This window comes from Sphaeramia orbicularis, chromosome 15, assembly GCF_902148855.1.
Source record: "Sphaeramia orbicularis chromosome 15, fSphaOr1.1, whole genome shotgun sequence".
NCBI lineage: Eukaryota > Metazoa > Chordata > Actinopteri > Kurtiformes > Apogonidae > Sphaeramia > Sphaeramia orbicularis.
In genome coordinates, this window is record NC_043971.1 from 42679154 (window position 1) to 42697415 (window position 18262).

Sequence of the window (18262 nt, forward strand, 5' to 3'; positions counted from 1 at the left end):
GATTTGGATGAAAATTTCAGGAAATGTTGATACTGGCATAAGGAACAAATGATTAAATTTTGGGGGTGATGGGGGGGGTGCGACTGATCTGCCTTGGCGGAGGTCTGCACTCTCCGAGTGCTTTTCTAGTTTAAAATGTTGAGCAGTGTTCATATGATGTGTAACCCTCATGTCCAAATAAATAAACACGCACCTCATACATCAGTTCTTTATTTTCATACATCTAAAAAGGAAACATCAAACAGTGTTATCAAAAAACTTCATCAAGTTTCAAGTAATCTGACTAGTGTTTAAAATACATCATTATCAATATTGTCCACATACTTGGCAGTGTTAATCGTTAGACATGGTTAGTGTTTGGTGGTAGGATCAATTTAGGACATCATAAGGCAGATCTTAAGAGAGACACCTAAAATATAAAGTAGTGCAGCATATCTCAGTTAGAGGAGTCCCTGCAGCAAAAACACTGCAGTGCCAGTATTCTCCCATATGATCTGTACCATGAGGATATGATGACGAAGAAACCATTTGATTCTTTCAACCGACAACACAGTTTCTCATGTGACTTGAAAGTGCAAGTTGAGCTGATAAACATCAATGTCTTCTTCCAGTCAGATCAAACCCTGCCTGGAACACAAAGAAAGTCACGTCTGTCTTACTTTTCCTCACTTACACGTCTCATATAATCATGAAACCCAAGCAATGTGGATAAACCATAGAAAACACAGGAAGCAAACAAGTCACTGTTTTCAAACTGATAAAGGACAAACAGCACCGAGCCCAGACGAGGGAGGGAAGAACATCCATTGTGTAGATCCATACAGTATTTGTATCCTGCAGCTTCATATTCAACATTAAGATTCACACAAACATGGACATGGACAGTGTCAAAGTATACCAAATACTGGGAAGTACTCAAAAAAACAGAGTCTGTTTGGCTTCATATTTTCTGCAGGTCAGTGAATAATTCGGTGCAGATATCTTTCTGGGTTATTTTCGCCTCCTCTCCTCAGACCTGGGCCGACCCTCACTGGTCTCTCAGAAACATCTGCAGAGCTATGGTCATCTGTGAGCAGAACTGGGGCTCCTGTACTTCTTCCTGTTGCCGAACTATGTTTGTGTGGCTCTGGGTTGTTGAACACTCCCGACTCGGACTCAGTCTCCTCTCCTGGATCCTTCCTTTGGCTAGTTGACGAGCTCTCCCCGATCCTGTACAATAACAGCGGTTATTTCACTGAGGCAACATAAGGAACAGCGCTGCCTGTATGTGCTGTGCATTGATTTTACCTGAGGTGATTGAAGGCTCGCAACCAGTGTGAGCCCAGTACATCTCTTCCGTTCGTCCTCAGCCCTCTGCGGTGACTCCGAGCTCTCAGTCCAATAAGGGCCTGAGCCAGTTCAGCTTCATCACCGTGGCCCCAAACTAGCTGGGCCCTCTGCTCCGCATCCTGGTCCCCAGCTGCCCTGAACAGTCTCTGGAGCTGCCACGGATTCACGTTGCTGAAAATGTTTCCTGAGCCAGCCTTCCTACTCCTCCTCTCAGCCAGCCGCCACAGCGCAGGAGGGCCCGCCATCACAGAGGACGGTGGGGAGGCGGGTCTGGTGTCCATCCACAGAAACTTGGGGAAAGGTGGCATGTACTGGTTCTGCTGTGGGGGATGCAGAATCAGAATGAATTTCCACTTATTCACATACATTTAAGTGAAATGGAATTGACAAAACAGAACCATATTAGTTGTTTGTCTTAGAACCAATAATGAGTAAAGGATTTATTAAATAATTCCGTTCTATATACCTTATATAACGCTTTAATTTTACCATATGTAACATATTGTGACCCCCGTGACCCTAGTGAGGATAAAGCAGGTTCAGAAAATGAATGAATGAATGAATAACATATTGTGTGGCGGTTTGAGGAAATACTTGTAAAACACATATGGAATCAAATATTGTTCTACAAAAAAAAAAAAAGAGCCATGCGTGTAATAAGTAGAAAAGGGTACAGGGATGCAACAAATCCATTATTTCATCAACTAAAACTATTAAAATTTCAAGATCTGGTAGAGCACAGCATATTACAAATCATGTTCAAAACAAATTGAAATTCTCTACCGGTCAACATTCAACACAAATGTGAAAAAAGAAAAAGTCACAACAATCTAAAAGGAATAGACATCTTTAATAAACCAAGATTCAGGATGATGGTAATGGAAGGTTGTATCTCTATGAAAGGAGTTAACTTATGGAACAACCTCAATGATGAATTGAAGGCAATTAGATCAAATAACACATTTAAAAGGACAATCAAAACCGAAATGTTAAGAAATATGACATAAGCATTAGTTCAAATGTGTTATAGTATGATCAATTTCATGTATAACACTGTCATGAAATGGACGGAGTTTATTTTTGATGTGTGTATTACAGATATGAAATGGAGAGTTTATTTTGATGTGTAATACTGTTATGAAATTGACAGTTTATTTTCGATACAGCATTTTTGTCTTTTGTGCAGGTTTAGTCAGAATTTATTTTGATAAGATTTGTTAAGCTTACTTACAGGAGCTGACATGGGAATTTATGGTCAGTAAAAAAAATAGGGTAAGGGGGTGGGAGTATATAAACTGAACTTCATCCTGCTCCTTTTTGAATATGTTTTCTTTTTTTATATTGATTTTTATTGTTGTATTGGTTTTAAATGTTGATATTCAAAATAATCAATCAATCAATGAAGTCTGACTGTGTGTGAGGTGACTAAAAATGTGAATGGTGAATGGTTTGCGAGGATGTTCTGTGTTGTAAAAATGTTAAAAAAAAAAAAAAAAAAAAGTGTGTTAACAAAGCAAAGGAAGCGCAATCAATTTATTTACTAGTCTGTAAAAAGGGGGTGGGAGTTTATAAGTTATATTTCTTCCCATTCATTTTTGAGCACTGAAAATTGTTTGTCCGTGTCGTATTGTTTCTTGTTATCTGATGATTTTATGTGCTTGAAATAAAACTAAACTAACTAACTAACTAAATGAAGTGATGTTGATGTTGCATGTTTCCTTAAGTGTGATGAATATGATTTTTGGACATAAGCATGTCTCATTATTAAACGAAATGCTTTTACTACATTTGTTTTATAATCACTCCTGTGTGTCTGTCTGTTAGCAGGGTCAACAGAAAACTACTTACACCAATTTAAAGAAAATTTGGCAGAGGAGGTTCCACATTAACACTGGAGAGTCCTCAGGATAGCTTATAGCTGAGAATGGTTATTTAGGGAAGAAAAATTAACTTTCAAACACTCAAAATGCACTGACCTCCACTAAGAGCTCACTTTTCAATTCCACAATATTACTACACAACCAAAAAACTAATTCTGACCCATGGTGTCCTGCTTTTTGTCAGTTAATGCTATTTGCTAGTGAAACTATTATGTTGCTAACAAAGGTCTCAGTTCCACAAATCATTTGATGTCAGCTGTTACCTTTTTTTTTACTGCCTGTTATTATCCTAGGTTCTTGTTAGCCTTGAACTTTCCAAGAGAGTGAAAAACATCTCCAGTCTCTACCAGGATCTGCTCCTAAATGTAAAGGGTTTGTCCTTTGTCCATGTCCTATCATTCCACCAAACGTCATGAAAATGTGAACATTATTTTTGTGTAAACCTACTGACAGACAAGCATAAAGGAGTCATCTAACAACTAACAAAAAAGGAGGAAAACCTAATCTGTGGTTTATGAAAATATAACCAAAGTGGACTGCTGGCCTTGGTGGAGGTCTACACACTCCCAGTTTATTCTAGTGTATTATGGTACGTTACAACACATTTTATCTATATCCAAAAATTGCAGCCATTTGGATTTTGATATTGCACTGTCATACTGAGATATGTATAATATTTCCTTGAATTGTTCATCCCTAGCCTGCGTCATTTCACTTAGGGCAACTGCTGTCACCACTGACACACTGCCAGTCAGCTGCTCTCAATCTTTAATCCTACTTTAAGAGGTGAATGACGAACTATGCTTTTAAGCTCATTAAACCGCAGATGGCAACCTTATCTTTTCAGTAGGAAACTAATAGCAGTCAGTGCCTTATGTAGTATCTGCTGTAAACACTGTGAAAGTTACATGTGGGTTGTTTTTTACTGAAACAAGTCTTCAGTTTTCTGCTCAGGTTTGCGGACACTGACTTTCTTTCAGTTACACCGTTTCCACTGAAGCTACTTTCACTGTTTGATTCTTAAATTTTAACAGTATGTAGACACTGCATTCTTTTTTATATAGAGTTTATTCACATACCATGAAATAAGCATCTACAGTACTGAAAAACTATGACTTACAATAAAATACAGCATATTTTCCAGCAAAGAGGTCAATCTCGTCATTTCCTCATTATTATTATTAATATGAAATGCACTTTGAGGAGTTAAACCAGTGTTTTTCAACCTTGGGGTCCACCCCACGTGGGGTCACCTGGAATTCAAATGGGGTTGCCTGAAATTTCTAGTAATTGATGAAAAAAAAAAAAAAAACTACTAATAAAAAATATATGGTGAGTTGACAGAGATAATCCCAATCCATAAAAGACATGATAAACTGTGAAGCTGAAACTGAAGCAGTGTGATACTGTTTATCTGTCAAATGTTCATTGTGGTTGGTTCAGATGCTGCAGGTCTTTCATAACTTATAGTTTGAATTATTGTTTTTTTTAGTATTAATTGTCAGCCTTGTAAGCCCAAACTGGACTGACTGTACATATCCTGATCAAGGAAAATAAAATTCTCACTTTGTGCAGTAATGTACACCTGGTTTTTCTGGCTCCGTCCATAATAATATACATTATATAGACTAAACGGTATCAAATACAAATGTTTATTTGCAACATAGTATAGCAAACTATTACACGATTAATAACAAATTAATTTTAGCAAAAAAAAAAAAAAAAAAAAAGTCTCAGTTTTGAATGTCTGGGATGTTTATGATGATAAAATGGGGATCATGAGCCAAAAAAGGTTAGGAACCACTGATGTAGACACTGCCTACTTTTTCATGTAGAGTCTATTCAAATACCATGAAATAAGCATCTACAGTGGTGAAAAATTAGGAATTACAATAAAATACAGCATATTTTCCAGCAAAGAGGTCAATCTTGTTTCCTCATTGTAATTATTCGTATGAAATGCACTTTCAGGGGTTAAACACACTGACAAACGCAGTTATTTTCGGCTGACTGCATTTAAAAGTGTGTGCACAGTAAACAGTCATGGGTCACTGGTGATGCAGAAAGTTTTTACAACAGTAACACCTTCTCGGCTACATATTTGTGTGCAACTACAATGGAAGCAGTTGGAAACAAAATAAAAGTATAGGTGCAGAAATCTTTAATGATACAACACTGCTGAGCTGAATAACTTGCAGACAGTCAAGTAAACAAGTATCCTATGACAGTCACGTGAAAGATGACTAGACATCTGCTTACCCCAAAATGAATGAATCCAGTCCTCTGTTCCTCTAGGCTACTGCATCACCTTCTGAGTCGCTCGCTCTGTTGAACCTTTTGCATCTGAAGTCTTCGTTTGCTTGTTATTGTAACAGGCAGCGGTTTGTTTGCGTTCCTCTGCTGTATTCCTGTTTCTGTCCTTAAGCCGACTGTCAATCACGTACCGCTACCACCGGCAGCCAATAGGAACGGAGATACCCTCTGGTCCGTCCTCTTGCGTCACGCGAGAAGGGGTGGAGAGAAAGCGCCGCCCCGCCCCCCAGCCACGTAGGGCGTCATGACTGAAATGCATTGACGTCAATGAAGCTTTGGCGAGGAAGGCATCTGTCAGTTATGAGAGAAAGAGAAAGGCCATGTGAGCATCCGCGCGGCGATGCATGCGCAAACACAATGACGCATGTATGGTACTGGGTAACTGCGCCGCATGAATGGGCACACAGTCAGTACAGAACAGTGTTTCTATAGTACAGACATGTAAGAAGATAAACAGGATGGTGAGGTGAACCCAGTTTGTCTCCTCTGAGTCTGTTTATGTCACCTGATAAAAGACTTTGTATGGTTGTAAACATTTTTCTTTAACTCTTGTTTACTGACCTACTTTGTGAACTGCAGCTGTCAAACCTTTATCCAAAGTACCCACATTTGTTTACTATAAATTGCAGCACTTAACAGTTACAGGGTGGGGAAGCAAAATTTACAAAATTTTGAGGCAGGGATTGAAAGACAGTGTATGACCAATTAGTTTATTTAAAGTCATGAGAATTCATTTGCCACAAGAAAATTGACATAATAGAAAATGTTTGTATTCTATGTGTCCTCCTTCTTTCTCAATAACTGCCTTCACACGCTTCCTGAAACTTGCGCAAGTGTTCCTCAAATATTCGGGTGACAACTTCTCCCATTCTTCTTTAATAGTGTCTTCCAGACTTTCTCCTAATAGTTTTGCTCATAGTCATTCTCTTTTTTACATTATAAACAGTCTTTATGGACACTCCAACTATTTTTGAAATCTCCTTTGGTGTGACGAGTGCATTCAGCAAATCACACACTCTTTTGTGATGGTTGGAAAACAACAAAGACTTCGTGGAGAATGGATTTGCTTCAATCAGGCAATCCGTTTATTTGTGCACAAATGAGAAAACTGACAGACGAAGCTTCGCCCTCTCTCAAGAGTCAGTTCTACCTAATACAGAAAATCAGTCTAACCTATAGAGGCTGTACTAAGCTTACATGGGATTGGTTAATATAAAATATGACGTATGATGCTGTTGCTAAGTAAAAGAAAGAATGTCAGATGGACACAGGACAGAATGTAAGACCTTGGAGTCATTCTGGGAAGTTTGGGAAAGTAACGCTGTTGAATTCCAGAACTGAGAGAGCTCATGCTCTGCTATGGGCTAAAAGGTCAAACTGTACATTGTGCTATCTTTAGAGATAAAGTAGCTTACAATATGCAGAATAGAGAAGCTGACTGAGAGAAACATTCATGTTTTGAAGGACACAGGTGTCTTGCAAACTAACAGTTGTGAGGAGCCAAGAAAAGACAACTTATGGTCAGCGTTAAGCATTAAAATCAGTATTAACACTTTGACATTTGCTTTCCTGATTACTCATATGGGCAAAAGTTTCTGAAAAGGTATGGATAATAGTGTTAGGTATGATTATGACACCAATATATGTTTGGTTTCAAAACAATTGATGTAGTGCCTGCTGAGAAAAAACAACTAAATGTTCATTGTAAATTTTGCTTCCCCACCCTGTATAAATTGCAGCACTTAACATTTATACAAGAAAATGACAGACCTGATGAGTAATTATCAAACACAATCTGTTTCTATGTTACTATCCACCACACCTCTGTCAGCCATTGTTACACAAGCACAGGGGCGTCAAACTCCTTTTAGTTCAGGGGCCACATTCAGCTAAATTAGATCTGAAGTGGGTGGAACCAGTAAAATAATAACATAATAATATAGAAATAATGTCAACTCCAAACTTTTCTCTATGTTTTGCAGTGAAAAAAGTAATTTTGCCTTATGAAAATGTTTGCATCTACAAACTATCCTTTCAAACAGTGTGAATAACATGAACAAACTGAAAAAAAAATGTGTAATTTTAACAATATTATTCTTCAGTTTATCATTTATACATGTACATTATAACTTACAGATCACAGTGGATCTACAAACACACAAAACATTTAGTAACAGGTGGAATATTGTTAAAATTGCATGTACTTCGCTTAAGACATTTCAGGTTGTTCATATTTGTTCAGGTTATTCAGATATTTTTGCAATTTTATACTTTGCTTTAGTGTAAATACATGAAAACATTTACATTTACAAAGAGAAAAATTTGGAGTTGTGACTATTTATAGGTTATTATGACCCACTTGAGATTGAATTGGTCTGAATGTGGAACCTGAACTAAAAGGATTGGCAATATCTTAGTGTTATTTTTGCATTTCACAAATTGATCCCAAGGGCCGGACTGGACTCTTTGGTGGGCCGAATTTGGCCCCCAGGCCGCATGTTTGACACCTGTGCACTAGCAGTAATAGCATAGTGCGGTCTTTCTAAAGCTTAAGGTCAGGACCCAAATTGTGTGACAGATCGGGTTTTATGGCACCACCAATTCATTCATTTTCTGTACCTACATAATCCCCAATGGAGGGTGGTAGGGGATGGATTGTGTGTGTGTGTGTGTGTGTGTGTGTGTTGGGGGGGGGGGGGGGGGGGGGGGGTGTTATCCAATCCCACCTTACACTGGGCACAGCGGGTTATGCCCTGGATATGACACCAGTTCAGCACAGGACTAACATTCAGAGATAAACAGCCATTCAACTTCACATCTACAATAAGAGTGTTGTCTGGAAGTGCGACGGGCAAAGGAGATAAAACCAGACAAAATCAATGTAAAAGATGTGATACAGCAAAAACATGCAGTTAATTTAACACTGTTCTGATGGTGCTGGTATATTATAGCAAATCATGAGGAAATTTTGTGCTTCTGGGTCCTGAGAAGATGTGATGATTAACCCTTTCATGCATGAATTATGAGAACCTTAATCAAGATTTTTTTTCCTGAGTGTTTTTATTCCTCTTTAGGCATGAAAAATAAAACAATGTGATTGAATTTTTTTTCAAATCAACCTGTTTTTCATGGAGTTACAAAAATGTCCACTCAGCTACACCATGAATTTTATTCTTGAAGCAAAGAAACATGTATTTAAAACCCAATATCATAAAGTGATATGAAAACAGTGAAATGAAACCATGTTTAATGCAGCTAATCTGATGTTTACTCTCATTTTAACATATTCTAATACTAGTTATTACTCACTTCACAGAGATAATATGCAAAAAATAAACATTAACAATTGATTTCCACTCAAGAACCAATCAAGAACAGCAAAGTTACAATAATGGTATGAATTGCAGTTTATGAGATGATGCATAAGTGTCCACTGTGTTGGTTGATATGGAACTAAAGCAACAAAACCCATGAATATACAAGAGTAAAGCTGTAGAGTAACTGTCCACTGTAGTGACCACTATGGATGAAAGGGTTAATTTTTTAGGTCTTAAGATAAAAAAGGTTGGAAACTATTAGCATCGTGCAGTGGTCCCCAACCTTTTTTGGCTCTTGACCCCATTTTATCATCACAAATTTCTGGTAACCCCAGACATTTAAAACAGAGACATTTTTTTTCTCAAATTAATTAGTTTTTTGATCACATAATAGTTTGCTATGTTGCAAATAAATGGTAATTTTAGATGACATTTAGTCTATATAATGTATATTATTATGGATGGAGGCAGAAAAGCCAGGTGTAGATTACTGCATAAAGAGAGAATTTTATTTTCCTTGGTCAGGATATGTACAGTCAGTCCAGCTTGGATTTACAAGGCTGACAATTAATACTGAATAAACAATAACTCAAACTATGAATTATGAAAGAGCTGCAGCATCTGAAACTGACCACAATGAATATTTGAAAGATAAACAGTCCCACAGTGCTTCAGTTTCAGCTTTACAGTTTGTCATGTCTTTTATGTGTTGGGATTGTCTCTCTCAACTCACCATATATATATATTTTTTAGTGTTTTTTTTATTTTTATTTTTATCAATTACTAGAAATTTCAGGTGACCCCATTTGAATTCTAGGCGGCCCCACGTGGAGCTCCGACCCCAAGGTTGAAAAACACTGGCATGGTGGTTTGAAATGAGTAGGTGAAACATATGGCACATTTTGCCAGAAACTTTCCATATACAGTATGTTATGTGACTTTTATTTGTAACCACAAGTAAAGTAATAAAGGAAATCTAATCTTAGAGCAAATTTTGACTTTTTCACCCATACTTCATCTGCATATGTCTAGTTAAATCTTAACATGTAGTCCTACCACTAGTCTCACAAACCACACTTGTGTAGCATTGTGCCGTTGCTGTAGATACGTCTGGCGCCCTCCACTGTCATTCTGGAATAGGGATAAAACTTATCCAGATTATTTGGTTCATTCTTGGGTGGCACTGAGCACGGGACGTGGTGACAGTACAACTGCACAACAGAGTCAGGAGAGATGTTGTTTTGGTGGTACATGTGTGCCTGAGGAAACATGTGGTAAAAAAATATATAAATCACTATATCCCCATAAAACAAAATACATCTTTCACATATTGAAGGGAACGTTCAAAACAGCAGCAGATAGTAGAAGGAGAATGACAAATTTCTGATACTGCTGCCACAATGTGACATAAATGTTCATACTTATTCTGACAGAGTACTTCCAACAAGCCAGGGTACCCTACCACAACAACTTTCATCATGATACAAACATGCCCAGTCTCCCCTATATGTGCACTAAATAATAATTATTTCACTTTAAGAGTGCATCATTATATATGGTGTTGGGTTTTATGTTGGATTTAAACCACAGTGTACTCTAATACTCAGCACTCTTAATGATATAACAAAAAATATCAACAGCAGGGAGAAGTTGCATACCAGAACACACTTACAGGGTGAGGAAGCAAAATTTACAATGAACATTTAATTGTTTTTTCTCAGCAGGCACTATGTCAATTGTTTTGAAACCAAACATATATTGATGTCATAATCATACCTAACACTATTATCCATACCTTTTCAGAAACTTTTGCCCATATGAGTAATCAGGAAAGCAAACGTCAAAGAGTGTGTGATTTGCTGAATGCACTTGTCACACCAAAGGAGATTTCAAAAATAGTTGGAGTGTCCACAAAGACTGTTTATAATGTAAAGAAGAGAATGACTATGAGCAAAACTATTACGAGAAAGTCTGGAAGATACTATTAAAGAAGAATACGAGAAGTTGTCACCCGAATATTTGAGGAACACTTGCGCAAGTTTCAGGAAGCGTGTGAAGGCAGTTATTGAGAAAGAAGGAGGACACATAGAATAAAAACATTTTCTATTATGTACATTTTCTTGTGGCAAATAAATTCTCATGACTTTCAATAAACTAATTGGTCATACACTGTCTTTCAATCCCTGCCTCAAAACATTGTAAATTTTGCTTCCCCACCCTGTACAGTATCACAACCAAAACAACCAAACCCTATGTATCTACAGACTGTGTCACTCATTGAATAAAGTATAAAAGTCACTGGTTACACATATCTGTATTGTGGTATCATCAAGTTTTCTTCTTCAAACTAAAACTCATGACCAGTTCTTTGACAGTCAGTCAAAATTATAATCTTATAATCTTCACATTCTGTGTCAGCTGATAGTTTATATTATAGCTCTGTTAGTTCAGCTCTGTTTAGGCAGAAAACAGCCACAGTAAAACCACAAATCACCTACATTTCCACACAGTTTGTTTTACCAATAGCTGAACTAAAGATCTCTTTGGAATTGTTCAAACAAGGTCAGAACTGTCATAGTTTAGTCTGAACTGTGGATCAACAAATAGTGAATTTAGCAAAAATAATAACATCACATAATAAGTTTATACTCGATAATTAAAGTTGCCCGCGTGAAAGAAATTATCCCATTTCAGCATCAAACTCCATTCCTTTCATTTAGCTCATTGGCGTCTAACTTTTATTATTTTGTCACTTTCTTTGACTCTAAAGGCTGTTTCTTAGTAGTCCTCATCCCATGTTGTCACTTTCTGACACTTTGGTCAAAGGCCCAGTGCTGTTAGATTTCCTCGCCATGTGAGACCAGCATAGTGACTCACTACTCCCTCTAGTAGTCAGATAAATCTATCTGATTTAATCTACAATCCAATACAATGGCATCTTTGGCATAATTTCAGAGCTCTTTATTCCAAATATTTGAATGATGAGGTAATTTTTAAAAGTATACATGCTACATTTATCCCCTTTGCACACTTGTTACTTTATTATTATTATTATTATTATTACTATTTATGTAATTTTTGGTCACTTTAACACATTTGTATTTTTTATCTTCTCTTTCTCTTTCTGTTGTATTTGATGTTTATTTTCTTGTGCTGCTGTACATTTGAATTTCCCCCTAGAGGGATCGATAAAGTATATATGAAAGTAAATCTGTCTCATCAGATTTTGAATTATAAAAGCTGTTGAATTTTTAGCACTGAATTTTTTTGCACTGAAATTAAGTATCTGAATTTTTTGTCTCTGAATTCAACTATGTTCATAAATTTAGAATAAAAAAAATTCAGATGCAAAACATTCAAAAGCAAAAAAATCAGATGCATAAAATTCAGATCACACATCCGCACTGACCGTCTTCCTGCATCGGTGTCACATGACCAACCTAATGTAACTCGATTGGCTGGCTGGCGGTTCGACTTGAGATAGGATTGATTGCTTATCCTTGGTGTCCTGGATGTGTGATCAGAATTTTTTGCATTTGAATTGTTTGTGTCAGAATTTTTTGCAACTGAATTTTTTTTATTCCAAATTTATGAACATAGTTGAATTCAGAGACAAAAATTCAGATACTTAATTTCAGTGCAAAAAAATTCAGCACAAGAAATTCAATGGCTTTTATAATTTAAAATCTGATGAGACAGATTTACTTTCATAAGTATATCTTATCTTTTTTTTTTTTTTTTTAATGAAATATTTTAAGTGTTATTACTCTATGATTAAAGCTGCCAAACTTTCCACTTTGGAGGCCAATAATGTTAACTCTTTCATGCATGAATTATGAGAACCTTGGACAATATTTGTTTTTTGAGTGATTTTATTCCTTTTTAGGCATGAACATCAATGCAATTGAATTTTTTTTATGAACCTATTTTTCATGGAGTTACAAAAATGTCCACTCAGCTGGACACCATGCGTTTAATTTTTGAAGCAAAGAAAATGTATTTAAACTCATCACCAGAAAGTGATATACTGAATGAAAACTATGAAATAAAAACATTTTTAATACCGCTAATCTGATGTTTTCTCACATTTTAACGTGCTATAATACTAGTTATTACTAACTTCATGGAGATAATATGTAAAAAATAAAACTTTTTGTTTCAGAAAAGTGCTAATTACAGTCTGATAACAACTAGTAATTCATTTACACTCGAAACAGCACAGTTACAATAATGGTATGAATTGCAGTATTTGGGACGATACACAAGCGTCCACTGTGTTGGCTGATATGGAACTAAAACACAGGTGTCAAACATGCGGGCCGGGGGCCAAATCTGGCCCGCCAAAGGTTCCATTCTGGCCCGCGGGATGAAAGTGCAAAAATGAACCTGAACAGTCAAAGTTGTCAAGATCATTTTGGTTCAGATTCCACATACAGACAAATGTGATCTCCAGTAAAAATAACAACACAATAACCCATAAATAATGACAACAACAAATTTTCTTTGTGAAAAATTATGTGGAAAAAAATTTAAGTGAAAAAAATAACATTACACTGTAAAAATATTTACATTTACAAAACTATTCTTTCACAATAAAATAAAAATAAATACATAAATAAAAACAAAGATGAACAACCCGAAATGTGCAGTTTTAACAATATTCTGCCTGCTACTAAATTTTTTGTGCATTTATGGATCCACTGTGACCTATAGTTGTGTTAATAATAAGAGATAGAATATTGTAGAAATTGTGCACATTTTAATTCCAAATTCCAACATTTAAACAATATTCTGTCTGTTACCAAATGTTTATGTAACATTGTGTGTAAATGTACATGTATAAATAATAAGTCAAGGCATAATATTGTTAAAATTGCACTAATTTTTCAAAAACAAATTTTTTTCACATCTTTTTTGTAAAATGTAAATATTTTCATAATTTAATTGGGGTTTTTTTGTACTAAAACAAAAAGAAAAACTTTACTGATTTAACTGATTTATAGGTTATTAAATCATTATTTTACTGGTCTGGCCCGCTTGAGATCAAATTGGGCTAAATATGGCCCCTGAACCAAAATGAGTTTGACACCCCTGAACTAAAACAACAAAACCCATGAATATACAAGAAAACAGCTGCAGAATAGCTGTCCACAGTAGTGACCACTTTGCATGAAAGGGTTAAGCTCCTGTTTTGCACCATCTGTCCAGTTCTTCTGAAATACTTGCAGGGGTCACACATCTCTCTGGGGTTGGTTGGTTGGTTGGTTGACTTTTTTTATTTTTTAGTTAGCTGGCGGTCTAGCTGCACAGTCATGTGATGTGAGGACTTTTTTTTTTTGAACAATGAACATTGAACAGTATATATACATAATAGTATACAACAAACTAGGATAGAAAGTTTCATAATTCACAGAATATTTTACATTAGGCTGTCCTCTGCCTTCCCTCAGTGAACTGCACAGCTCTCGTTGCCTCAGGAAGGCACAGAAAATAATTAGAGACTCCCCTCACCCTGGTCATCACCTGTTCGAACTGCTGCCATCAGGCAGGCGGTACAGAGTACTAAAAACAAAAACAAACAGACTCAGGAACAGTTTTTATGTTAATGCTATTTGTGTACTGAACTCAGTACACAAATAATTTTAGTCTTATTTTAAATCTGACAGATTTTATAATGTTCTTATACTTGTTGGTTCAATTGGTGTGTGTTGTTTTTATATTATTTATGAATGTTTTTAAATGCACTTTAAAGGTTTGCACTTTCAATTTCGTTGTCTGTACTGGACGATGACAGTAAAGACTATTCTATTCTCTATTCTATTTCAAATATATAGAAATACATGCAAGTAAAAACATTGGAAAAAAATAAAATAAATAAAAAAATTTTTTAAAAACATTAAAATTGTCCTAAGTATAAATAGATATTACACAAATTAAATAAGATTATACACTTGACTTTTTTTTTTTTTTTTTGCTTTAGAATTTATGATGTTCCTCAAATTGTCCACATAACTGGAAAAAAGGGCTTTAAAACAGTAATCTTTGGACGTTGGGGTGCAAATTTGGAGCAATGAATGTGAAATTTGGCAAAAAAAATAATAATCAAAAGGTTGATAATATATCTTTTTTCTGGAGTTATTTTATCAATTTGTGATAGAACCAATAAAATGTGTTGAAAGTTCAATTTCCATGAAGAGTCTGGTTGGTTGGTTCACCAAAGGGAAATGCATGAGCAGATGACTGGACATGGATGGATCCATCCCACAGCCCAGAGGAGGAGCAGGCTTTGAATTACAGGCCGCCCCTTCTCCACCCCCCCACCCCCACCCCCACCCACCCACACCCCTCCATCCCTCTCCAACACAGACGCTACATTCAACAGAGGAAACGGAAAAGACGCAACAGAGCCTACAAGAAGGTTTTTCATTTCAAAACCCCGGGGCTGTGGAAAGAACAGAAAGTTCCTGTGTTTTTTTTTTTTACCCCATCTTTCTCACTTTGCCTTCATCTCTGGACCACCACCACCTCCACCCCCCCCTCCTGTTTTCCTGTCCTGTTGTTGCCTCTTTTCTGTGCGTCTTTTCCAGCTGTGTGCAGCTGGCAGGACGCACCCACCCTGTTCGGGGGAAAAAGGGACCGAGAGTGATCGGAGGAGAGAGATGTCACCCCCAGCCCCACAGCCGGAGGTGAGGAAGAACATCCAGCAGTTCCTCAGGAGTTTTCTGGGACTCATCCGGATCCTGCAGATCGTCTTCGGGGCCGGACTGTGGGTCACGATCGCCGCCAACAAATACGAAGGCTCCATCCACTTCGTCCTGTTCGTGGCTGTCCTCTTCTGGCTCCTCACCCTGGCCCTGTTCTTCCTGACCCTCCTGGACAAGCAGGACCTGGTCCCTCTGTTGGGTGGGGACCGCTGGTTGACCACCAACCTGGCGCACGACGTGGCCGCCGCCGTGCTCTACCTCCCGGCCATAGGGGTGATGATCTACAAGACGGACCGGAACTCCTACTGCAACCTGGAGAAGTACAAGCACCCCTGCGTGTACAAGGCCTACCTGACAGCCGCCGTGTTCGCCTGCCTGTGCTGCCTGTCCTACCTCCTGTCCGTCATTTACGGGGCGTGTAGAAAATGCAGGGGCGAACAAACAGTCATCTGATCCAAACTGAAAGAAAGGGGGCTGGGGTGGGGGTGGGGGGGGTCCGAGGAAATCCACAGCAAGATGAGGAATAGTTAACTCCACTGTAATGTTACTCTTCAGCTATTGTAATCAAAGATGTGCCCCTTTGGAGGCAGTTTACACCCCAAGGCATGATGGGAAATCTCTCTGTGGTAAGGGTGGGTGACCATGTTGATAATTATCATGATAAATGTCATTGTTTTTGTTTTTTTTAATTTCTTTCACATGTTGTTAGCCTCATAGCAGAATTAAGTAATAAGTCATATTTTTGGCCAAACTGTGTCCCAGATAGCAATTACCTTTGGGCCGGATCCGCATTAAAGCGTTTACATCCGTTTATAGCTTAGATCCGTTTTCTGACTTCAGACCAAATCTGCATCTGATCCGTCTTTCAGCTCTCTCTAGCAGTTCCGGAGTTGTGCTGACTTATAGATTCCCAGAACAGTCTCCCATCACACAACCAAGACTGATTTTCAAAGTTGTAATGCTGATCTGGACCAGAATCGTAATATGAATCTGGACCAGAGTCGTAATACAAATCTGGGCCAACATGATTCTTGTGTATATTCTAGATGTGACTGAACGGAGCTGGGTCAGAGCTGTAGAAGATCTGTTTTGCAGAGCAGTACCTGTTTTGGCCCGATGTGCGTTTGGACACCGGGACGGATCTGCCAAATGGTTTTGGCCCGAGTCGGGGTGCGATTCTGTTCCAGATCCATCCCAGTATTTCTTTGCTATCTGGGGTGTGAGTGCGGCATATAACTCACTAGCCATGAACATCAGAGTCAGTAAACAAAGGGTCTGGAATCCAGTGGTCTTTACTTAAAACTTAGATTGATACAAACAAAAGAGGAATTTCTAAATTAAATTACATGACGGTCAAAAGACTGTGATGCTCCTGGGGTCCGGGCTTCCGGTTCCGCTTTTCTTTCTTTTATAATCTTAGCAGCCAATAGGATTGCATCACACAATACTGTCAAGACTTATGCTGTTATTACTTAACATTCATATAATATACGTAAATTATTAATAAGAAATCAAATCTAAATATAAATATGAATTTTTAACTGAAGCGCAAAAAATGGCTCTAACACTGTGATATCTGTTTAACTTTACTCTCCTAACACTGCATTGGTTAGGACCTAAAAAAAAAGTATGACTTATGTAATTTTGCTATGAGGTTAACAGTATTTAAAGGCTGGTTGTTGGCTCTGAGTGACAGCTAAAGAAGCAGACAGGTATTTCATTAACCTCATTAAGTCGTATTTTTGGCCAAATTGTAACACCTGCGTAAAATGAAGCAACAGTGTTAGGAGATTAAAGTTACGTCGATATCACAATTTGGCCAAAAATATGACTTAGGCAATTATGCTTTAAGGCTAACAATTTGTGGTTTTAAATTGCTTGTTAGAGATCCAAAACAAGATAAAAACAAGTGGTGCCAGGCAGAACAAACCCCACCCCTTGCGTGTATTTCACCCATTATAAGTAAAGGGGAAGATTTTAAAAAATTATTTAAAAAATTGAACTTTGACCTTTTTTTCCAAAAATGTAATGACATCTGTTCTGGGTCACTGGCAATCTATAAACCCAATTTGGTATGAATTGAACCAATAGTTTTGCTGTTAAAGTGTTAACAAACAAACCGAATCAGGGTAAAAAATAGACTTCAAAGATGAGGCAAGATAAAAACAACTTTAAAGATGTAATAAGATGAAAACACCAATAAGGAAGTGATGTAAAAGACATACTAGGACAAAAATCATGTAGCAAAGTAAAAACAGTAACAAAGGAAACAATGTAGAAGGCGTAATTAGACAAAAAAAAATGTAACAAGATGAAAACAACATAAAAAGAATGATTTAAAAGAGATAATAAGATGAAAACAACCAAAAAGGTTAAAAAGAAATAATGTAAAAGATGCAACAAGATGAACAGGATTTTAGAGACATAACACAAAACAGTAAAAGAAACAAAAAAGTAAAACGATGACAACAAAAGCATCAAGATAGAAAGGTAACAATATAGAAGACGTAATTAGACAAAAACATCACAATAAGAGGAAAATGATGTGAAAGTCATAATAAGACCAAAACAATCCAACAATAAGAAAAGTCATAAAGGAATCATTGTAAAACGATGTGATTAAGCAAAAACAAAGCAACAAGATTAGAAAGATATAATGTATAAGATGTAATAAGACAAAAAACACAGAATTAAAAAAAAATGTAAAAGACATGAGATA

The 18262-nt window shown here is 37.0% G+C and overlaps 2 protein-coding genes across 3 annotated transcripts; one reads left to right on the plus strand and one right to left on the minus strand.

Annotated features, from left to right (window-relative positions):
• Window positions 1-191: 191 nt before the first annotated feature.
• LOC115434325 (arginine vasopressin-induced protein 1) lies at window positions 192-5631 on the minus strand. 2 transcript variants are annotated; one of them, XM_030156214.1, is made up of 3 exons: window positions 5469-5631; window positions 1288-1646; window positions 192-1209 (listed from the first exon to the last, which is right to left on the minus strand). In XM_030156214.1, the coding sequence occupies exons 2-3, from the start codon at window positions 1635-1637 to the stop codon at window positions 957-959; spliced, it is 603 nt and encodes a 200-aa protein (XP_030012074.1). In that variant the 5' UTR covers window positions 1638-1646; window positions 5469-5631; the 3' UTR covers window positions 192-956. The 2 variants fall into 2 exon arrangements, with proteins under 2 accessions (XP_030012074.1, XP_030012073.1); XM_030156213.1 differs by having other exon boundaries at window positions 1288-1649; window positions 5469-5630.
• A 9590-nt stretch (window positions 5632-15221) lies between these two features.
• On the plus strand, window positions 15222-17472 carry marveld1 (MARVEL domain containing 1). Its single transcript, XM_030156216.1, has one exon. It carries the CDS (start codon window positions 15499-15501, stop codon window positions 15994-15996), a length of 498 nt encoding a protein of 165 aa, XP_030012076.1. The 5' UTR covers window positions 15222-15498; the 3' UTR covers window positions 15997-17472.
• The last annotated feature ends 790 nt before the right edge of the window (window positions 17473-18262 follow it).